Here is an 8,510-nt window from a genome sequence, read left to right as displayed (position 1 = left end):
TAGGAAACGCAAGGGGGAATCGAGAAGGACATCTATGTACTCGTACTCGAAGGGAAGGTGCGGTGAAGAAGAAGACGACGACGACGATGACATGACATGACATGACGGGACGGGACGGGACGGAGTGACCTTCGACCTTGGAACCTAGGACATGACGCCTTTCGGAAAGTAGCAGACTGTAATGAGACTGGGCGAGGCATCTCGAAGATACAAGCGTCGTCATCAGCACCGATACCAGAAGTCGGCGAGCACAATCGCCTAGTCTGAGGTCAGCGAGAGGGCCGCCACTTGTTCCGAAAGCTTGGAGGAGTCGATCGGGGGCATGTCCTGAGCACCGCCTACAGCGAGGAGGTCCTCGCCCTTGTCAGCATTGCCGCTCTTGCGTCGCTCTGCCTCCGGGGATGCGAGTCCACTATTGCCAGCTGCCCCAGGCCCGCTGCTTCTCCTAGTATTGCTGGGCGATGCGGAGCCAGACGACTTCCTGGGGCCTCCTGCGCCCGTCATCAGACCACCACCCATCACACCGAGAGCCATGGATCGGCCGCATCGGTCTTTCCCGTGGAAGATCTTGAGTTGTTGGTACTCCTCGTGACTCTTCATGGCCTCGATTGCCTTGATGGCGTTCTGGATATTGCAGAAGTTCACAAAGGCACAATTCTTCTCCCGGAGAGAGTTGACCAGCTCGACCTCCCCATGCTCAGAGAAGTCTGCTCTAAGCTTGTCCTCGTTGAAGTAGTCGGGGTCTGAGATATTGCCGATGTAGACGTTGCGAGATCCGCCCGACTGAACGGCCATTGCAATTGCTGGGGAGAGCGGTCCAGAGTGCTTGCCCCAACCGATCTTCAGTCGGCGATTGTGGATCATCACTCCCGAGTACGAGGCCAAGTGTTGGAACGCTAGGGCCGAATTGGCATCTACGAACGTAACAAAGGCAATGTGCTTGTCTGGAATATACCGGACAGTCTGTAGGATGCCTCCTCTAATATGGTTGCAGATCTCTTCTGTCGTGGTGTCAGGGTGGAGGTTGCCGAGGTAGACGGTTCTGTTTCCAATCTGCTGCAGAGCAGAGTTGCTGGGAGCGCCGCCATCGGCTCGATCGGCACCGGGCACTGCTGGGAAGCTTCCACCGCTCCCAACTCCGGATTGGGGACCACTAGCCGGAGCAAAGCCAAAAGCAGTCTGATATCCCAAAGAGGCGGCGGCTGCCATGCCCATCGCAGCAGCTTGACTGTTGTGAGCCTGATTCTGCTGCTGACTTTTGGGGATGTATGCACACCTATCTTTGCCGTAGTGCACTCGCTTGTTCTTCCAAGCCGGCTCATGAGGCAGGTGCGTCACCACCTTGATGGCTGTGGCAATGGACAGGAAATGAACAAATCCGATGTTCTTGTCCCGCACAATCTTGACCTGATCGATGGGACCGAAGCGAGAGAGGTCATCTCGCAGCGACTCTTCCGTCGTGGTGTCGTCATCACCTAGCTGAACATAGACGTTCCTTGTCGCTTGGTGCTGTTGAACATTCAGCAGAACAGGTGTAGGGCAAGGCGATGGCTTTCCCCAGCCGATCTTGAGCTCTCGACCGTGAAGGGAGAGCTTCTTGACTGAGGCATCTGCATGGAAAGCAGCCGCAATGTGACCGTCCAAGAATGAGATGAAGGCACAATTCTTCTCCCCTAACACCCGGACATTTTCGATGGGACCGAACTTGACGTGGTTGAGTAGCTCATCGACAGAAGCATCCGGGGGAAGATTGCCCACGTAGACGGTCCTGCCGTGGTTGGCCTGAGGCGGTGGGGGCATCATGCCAACTCCTGGAACAAAGCTTGCACCGGCTGGTGTAAAGGACGGGTGCGCAGGAAAGCCGCCCAGCAGAGCTGAAGATCCTCCCCCAAGGAAGGGGTTTGGTTGAGAATGGGGCGGCGCAGGCAGAGCACCACCAAAGCCTGGCATAGCGTTCGACATACCCAGGGAAGAGCTGTACGGAGAGATGACCGAAGCTGCAGCAGTCGAAGAGTATGGCGACGTCGGGCCAAGACTACCGAGTCCGGCCTCACTAGCCAAGCCGTTGGAGGATTGTGCTGGTGGGAAGGTTCGACCGTTCATGGGAGATGTGCTTAGGTTTGGGGCTCCCAGGCCGCCCAACGCGGCGTTGCCTCCTGCTCCGCCAGTACCGATGGCCTGATAGGGTGGTTGCTGCTGTCCCACGGGCGAAAGTGGTGGTTGAGACAGAGGGAGGTAGCTCAGGGAAGGAGCCGTTGAGCCAAGTCCCATGGTGAGGACAGAAGGAATGTTGCTATCAGATGTGAACCTGCCCTTTCTTGCGTGCGACCCGAGAGATAGATTGGCGGCACTGGACGAGAGGCCATGCTGGTGCAGCCCTCCCTGGCCTTCGTAGGCTTGCGAGGGGTCTGGACGACTTAGCATGCTGAGGGTATCAAGATCGTAGCTGGGAAGCTGAGTCGCAGCGGCACTCTCCGAAGACGGGAATGCGGAGTCGTAAGGGGAAGAAGCGAAGCGATGCACAGGTGGTTGGCTGCTTGCGTTCATTTGCGAGTAAGAAGGTCGTGTTGAGGGCTATGAGATGGGAAGAAGCCTGGGTCCCTCTAGTGTCCTAAAGCTGGATCTGTGCAAAGGGAGCGTGGGTGCGTTGCAACGAGGCTGAGACGGACGTAGTTGGGAAGCGATTGTAGCATTCAGCGGGCTCAGGCAAGCGTCAGGCAGAGCAGGGAGCTAGACGGACGCAGGGAGATAAAGGTACGCAGGGGAGATGAGCCGTCCGTACGAGTAGGCAGTACTGTCTGAAATGCTTCCTGTTGGCGGATTTGCGAGGTCTGCGAGATTCCGATCTATCGAAGGGAGACGGACTATTCTATCTGCCAATGTTGAGAATGCTGGGAAGGATGTCTCGGGGCAGTATGGCGACGATGCAGAGAAGAAAGGAAGCAGTATTCGTTGCGGGTCGTGGTGCCTCTTTTGTCGTCGGAGTGTAGGTGTGGAGATAGCGCAGCAGGAGAGCAAAGGGGGGGACGAAGCTCAGCTTACTGGTACGTGGGTACGAGGTAATTGTTAGATGGGCCGACGAGGGACGTGGGGAGGCAGCACAAGAAGGAACCACGGTGGGGGGGAATGAAGAGCGCAGTGGTGAGCAGACCGAAGCCAAAGAGGGCCGGGGGGGAACGAGGCGGGGAGGAAGAAGGAGGAGCGAGGGCCCAGCGGAGGATTAGTGCTCTGATTGATTGTCGACGCTGGCGGAGCGGACTCTGAGGCAGACTGTGTGCCTCGAGCCTCTCCCACGCCACGCCCCTCGCACCTCGCCTTCATGCCCCGGCGCGCTTCATCCCAAGTCCTCACGTCGGCAGCAGCAGCCAAGCCATCGGCCACCAGCGGGGCAAGTGGCAGCAGCACAGCTCTCGCAGCCCCGGCGACTCTTCGGTTACAGCGGATCAGGTTCAAGACAAGGGACCAAGGAGTATCATGGCAGGTTGCATTGACAAGGACATCGTCGGCGAATACATAGCAGAGGGACTACAATATGGTATGGACAGGGGTGGAGGGATATGTGGTTGGGAACCGGCGACAATGCCACCTCAGTAGACCTGCAAAAGCGAAGAATCCACCACACCTCTCCAAACTGCATCGTCGACGTCTTGCTCAGCGGCATTGCTATCAACGGGTTCGCCAAGGGGAGTGCTGCAGCCGCTGACATCGTGATCCTGCTGGTCGAGATGTAGGTCTAGGTCCAGATTCATGTCGACACTCAGGTCCAGTCCCAGATCCAGGCCTAGAGAATTGAAGTCCCATGAGCTTGCAGAGGCAGGGTCCGCAGTGTTGATGCCCACGTCGCTGGCGGGAGCAACGCTCACCATGCCAGTTGCTTCTTCAGTGCTGCCGTAGACGCCTTGGTCCTCCTGTTGCTGGTAAGAGGTCTGAGGATGACCCTCACCCGCACCGTCCTGCTGCGCTGCTGCTTCTCCGAGGATGGCTTCGAGTAGCTCACTGGCGAGGCGATGATTGAGTTGGCCGAGGTCTTCGCCGGACGCCGTGACACCTTCGACCTGCTGCTCCGCCTTGACGACCTGCTCGACCGAGTCTTGCTGCCTCTGCTGTTCCCCATCATCAGACGACTCCTCGCCTTGCTTCCCGACTCCCATTCCTCGCTCCGACGAATCCTCGACGACTCTGACGCTGCTGCCATAGTGATGGTCCCATACTGCTCCATCAACCACGCACCCCTGCTCATCCTCGTCGACTCTCCTCCGCTTCTTGTCTCCTCGTCCACACTCGTCGGTGTCACCCCTGCCAATGTCCGCTGTAGGGAATGATTCACCATCGCTGCAGGATGGCAAACATTGGCAGTTGAAGATGAGTGATGCGAGGAGGTAGTGGAGAGGAGAGAAGCGGAGGGAGCCGAGAAGGGGGAGAGGGTGGAAGTCGACGAAGCTGGAACCATCGGCGCTGCGAGAGAGTCAGTCGAGGGAAGGAGAGAGGAGGAGAGGTGAGAAGCAAGAGAGGAGTCGGTCGTGAAGGGGACGAGAGAGGATTGAGATGCGGTGAGAAGGCTGTCGGGGCTATAGGCAGGTACTGCTGGTGCTGATAGTGCTACTGTGGTGGGCGCCACTTGTTCTTGCGTCGAAGGCGATGGTGGAGGGACACTGCTCTTCATGAGTACCTTGACGAGGTCCATGAGTGCGCTGATGCCCTTTTCTGTCTCTGCCACCTTGGCTTCAAGCTCGGCATTGCGTTGACGGAGGGTGATCACTTCCTCTTCGATGGCCGACTGCTCTGCCTTCTTTCGATCACGACTGTTTTGTGCAGACTGCCTGTTGCGGGCCTGTCGTGCAGCTAGACGGGCCAGGCGGGCCGGATCGTCCGGTGAGACTCGCGGGCGCTTCTTGGCAGGCGTTGGGGCGGCATTGACGCTCGCTGTGGACGACGAGGGAGAGGCGGATGGAGTGGATGCATCGCACGAATCTGGCGAGTGAGCACCGTAAGAGGATGAAGGGGAGGACATGTTGGGCGATGTGTTGCTTAGCTGGCCGCCTCTTGGACGCCAAAGTCTAAGAGTGGTGGATGGACAATGACAAGAGGCGGCAGCAGCGGCAGAGGATGAGGATGGTAGAAAGCGAAGGAGGATGTGCTAGTGGCGGCTGCTGTTGTATGTTGCTGAGGGGCGCTGCTCCCGGCTGTGCATTGGGCGCCGCCGGCTGTTATTTGTGTCCCCCCTGCATGGCCACCGCGCAACCTTCCACCGTGGACCTTTCTAGCAGCGACTCAGCGCCACCTCGGAGCGGAATATTGGAAATCAAGCTCCGCCCCCACGCAGGACGCAAGATTGGCGAGGCCGAGGTACCGTACCGTACCGTATGGACAAGAGACGCACAGCTGCCCAGGCTGAGTCTCAGATGCTCTACGTAAACACAGAGAGACAATGCTGTTCACAGATCGAGGATGTTGAGGTTTGTATTTCGCAATCTGCCGATCATTACGCACTATGCCTCCGCCATCTCAACATCCTGATCTTCCCGCGCTCCTTCAGTATCCCCTGCATCGTCCCCGGCCCCTTCTACATCTAGAATAGCGGGAACAGCTGGTACATCAGATGCGACTACTTCGCTGATGTTGGACTCCTCAGCGACTTCGTCTTCCTGCTCAGGCAGAGCCGAAGTGGCGTCTTGTACCTGCTGCGCCTCGTCGATCGGCCTCTCTTCTTGATCTGGTGCTCCCGCTACTTCCTCCTTTGCTTCATCAGTGGCGGCATCTTCGACCTGCTCTGCCTGTTCTTGCTCCTGAATGCCTTGCACTTCGGCCGAGCCCTCGGCGGGCTTGCTGTCCTCCGGCACCTCGACAGACTCTTCCTGCTTGGCCTCCTCGACAACAGCCGGCGGCGGAGGCGGTAGATCCTCCTGCTCTGCAGCAGCGGGAGCGATAGCAGGAGCCACAGCAGCCGTTGGAAGTGCAGTAGAGGCTGCGTTGGCAGCAGCGTTGGCCGCTTCCAATTTCTTCTTCGCCGCTTCCTCTTCCTCCTTTTCGGCTTGAAGCAGCAGCTCCACATCTCCGCCTCCAATCTTGCCCCAGAGGCCGAGCGTACTACTACGAGCGATTCGTAATGCTCGCCAATTGAGAGAAGTCTTCCTCTCTTCGATGAGTTGCAGCTCCTCGTCCGTCTTTTCCAGCTCTTCCCTCCTCTTTTGAGCGGCCGCCTTCTCCTCCTCGTTCGCGTCATCGGCCACGGGCACGATGCCCAGCTTTCTGCGCCTCATCTCCGCCCGCGCTTCCTGCTGCTTAACCAACTTGGCGTAGGTCATCACCGACGGAATACCGGGAGGCAATTCTAGCTGCTCCAGTCCATCTGTCTCGATCTCTACCTCTGTGCCTTCCTCGTTCTCACCGCGCCGCTTGCCTCGTACGATGGGCTCGAGACCTTGCTCCCACAGCTCAGAGAGCGCCGGCGTGCCCAAGATGTGTGGGAATGCAGGTCTCGGACGAAGTAGACTGACGAGGGAGGACTTGCATTTCTCGACGAGAGCAGCATCCAGACCAGGTTTGTCGATGGGTGGGCAATTGTCCGCTTTCCAGTGAATCCAGCGCGACTCTCTCCGCAGAGTCTGCAGGGCCGAATTCTTGAAGTTGCGACCCTCCTCTGTCGGACCTGTGTCTTCGAGAAGGGCGACAATTTCTCTCCACGTCCTGCGAATCCATTGCTCATCGTCCTCTGGCAAAACAAACTCGGCTGCGAGCGGGTGAGCAAGCAAGAGCTGCTTGTTCTTCCAATCACTGCTCTTCTCCTTCTGTGTGGGATTGAAGGCCAAGAGGTACTGGAAGAGGATGAGGTACTGCAAGAGAATGTGCCGGCGGAACGGTGGGCTTCGTAGCTGGTACTCGAAGACGCGACGGCCTGTCAGATACTTGGGAAATGCTCCCTCCAATTCATCCTCTCCCTCTTTCCAGGCTTCATGAACATGCGCTCCGACAAAATTCTGTAGCATCTCCTCGCGCTTGCGCTTCTTGTTGTATGCTGACGATCCTCCTTTTGTCGCGGCTCGCTCAGCCAGCTCGACTTCTCGCTCGCGGCTGCTGGCCTCCGCAAAGACGTCGAGGATACGGCGAGTTCCGGAGCGGAGCTCTTCGATGGGCGAAGGAGGCATGGCGGGCGTTTGAGACCGCGAAGTCAAGGTCGCTACATCGCCTTCTTCGTTCTCTCCCGTCCTCCGAGGAGTGGCATTGCCCGACTGCATGCCATTCGTCTGCTTGCCGAGCTCGTCTGCCTTCGCCTCTTCCTTGCCTACTTCCGAAGGCCGCGGTGTAGCCCCTCCTCCCGGAGTTCCCGCCTTGTCTATTGTTGATAGAGTCGCTTCCTGTGGAGAAGCAAAGAGCAGAGGCGGATTGGAAAAGTACTGCTGCATGGACCAAAAGGTAGTGTAGAAGCTATCGTCCTTTGCTGCGAGGGCCGAAGGATCGGCGTCTTTGTCCACCTCTTCCTCCTCACCAGCTGGCGAGTCCTTCTCCTCTGTCTCTGTCGGATCCTCGATTTTTGTTGTATTGCCGATGTTGAACTCTCCTCTGAGATTGACGCCACTACGCTCTCCTAGAGGAAAGACAGAGCTGAGCAGCGATAGTATACGACCGGATAAAACCAGATGGGACCGAGATGGCTTGGACAGACGGCGAAGAAGGTCGTTGAGGAGGCGCAGCAGAACAAGGCCTTTGCCGCGAGAAGGAGACAGGTCCTGAGGTGACAGACGAAGCCAAAGTCAGATATCACGTAAGACTGCGTGCCTCAGTGGTCGACTGCGAGATTCCGACTCACCCTGGTCAGGTAGCTGACTCTGCTCTCCAAGTAACCAAACACTCTGCAAGCGCTATCTACCGTCAATCTCTCCATGACCTCCTCTATGATCTGCAGGGCCAATGCTCCATCAACTATGTCCACTTCTTGCAGCGATGTGACTGCATCCAGATGTGAATAGACGACGAGAGAGTCTTCCTCGGAGAGAATGACTGTACCGTTCAAGGCATTGCTCTTTCGCAGACGAACCTCCGATGCAGCAATCTCGCGGAAGGTAGTCCAAGTCGAGGTGGTGGTGGTCTCGTCTGCGAAGGTCAGAGATTCTTGCAGCTCTGTCTTGAGAGAGCGCGTAGATTCAACGAGAGCTGTGATGGACGAGTCAGCATCGTCGAATGCGAGCTCGCCGGATACCCATCGCTGCCGGAGGGACGAGGAGAGCTCCGAGAGGGCGGCTGTGAACGTTGCTGTAGCTGCAGCGAGAGCGTCCGATACTGGAGCAGACGAAGGGCCAGCAGTTGCGCCGAGGCCGGCGGGAGCTGCTGCCGCTGTCGCCATTGAACAAGAAAGCTGGCTATCGAGAGGGAACGGCAGTCGGAGACAAGGCAAGGTCGTGCGAGAGTAGGCTAACGTCCGTCCATCAGTCCTTCTCGGAATGCGGAGCTTATGTAAGCCAGACGTCCCACCCAAATTTGGGCTGCTTCCCACTTCCGAGGTCAGTGAAGCT

The 8,510-nt window shown here is 57.7% G+C and overlaps 3 protein-coding genes across 3 annotated transcripts in view; all 3 read right to left on the bottom strand.

Annotated features, from left to right (window-relative positions):
• The window catches only part of BCV69DRAFT_287606 (hypothetical protein), a gene marked incomplete at both ends in the record, with an annotated part of 2,871 nt that extends 1,071 nt beyond the window's left edge, over positions 1-1,800 (bottom strand). The window contains 3 exons of the mRNA XM_025493578.1: positions 510-1,053; positions 1,104-1,129; positions 1,155-1,800. Coding sequence (XP_025347489.1) covers positions 510-1,053; positions 1,104-1,129; positions 1,155-1,800 — 1,216 coding nt within the window. The remainder of the gene's footprint in view (positions 1-509; positions 1,054-1,103; positions 1,130-1,154) is intronic.
• A 1,787-nt stretch (positions 1,801-3,587) lies between these two features.
• On the bottom strand, positions 3,588-5,168 carry BCV69DRAFT_294051 (hypothetical protein; the record flags this gene model as incomplete). Its single annotated transcript, XM_025493861.1, has 2 exons — positions 4,231-5,168; positions 3,588-4,210 (listed from the first exon to the last, which is right to left on the bottom strand). The coding sequence occupies exons 1-2, from the start codon at positions 5,009-5,011 to the stop codon at positions 3,588-3,590; spliced, it is 1,404 nt and encodes a 467-aa protein (XP_025347488.1). The 5' UTR covers positions 5,012-5,168.
• Positions 5,169-5,447: 279 nt separating this feature from the next.
• BCV69DRAFT_283204 (hypothetical protein) lies at positions 5,448-8,384 on the bottom strand. The gene is made up of 2 exons (XM_025492624.1): positions 7,808-8,384; positions 5,448-7,727 (listed from the first exon to the last, which is right to left on the bottom strand). The coding sequence occupies exons 1-2, from the start codon at positions 8,339-8,341 to the stop codon at positions 5,490-5,492; spliced, it is 2,772 nt and encodes a 923-aa protein (XP_025347487.1). The 5' UTR covers positions 8,342-8,384; the 3' UTR covers positions 5,448-5,489.
• Positions 8,385-8,510: the final 126 nt, after the last annotated feature.

The sequence above is a fragment of the Pseudomicrostroma glucosiphilum genome (assembly GCF_003144135.1).
Source record: "Pseudomicrostroma glucosiphilum strain MCA 4718 unplaced genomic scaffold BCV69scaffold_8, whole genome shotgun sequence".
NCBI classification, from domain to species: domain Eukaryota; kingdom Fungi; phylum Basidiomycota; class Exobasidiomycetes; order Microstromatales; family Microstromataceae; genus Microstroma; species Microstroma glucosiphilum.
The sequence above is the reverse complement of the archived record's forward strand: the minus strand, read 5'-3'. Positions and strand labels throughout refer to the sequence as shown.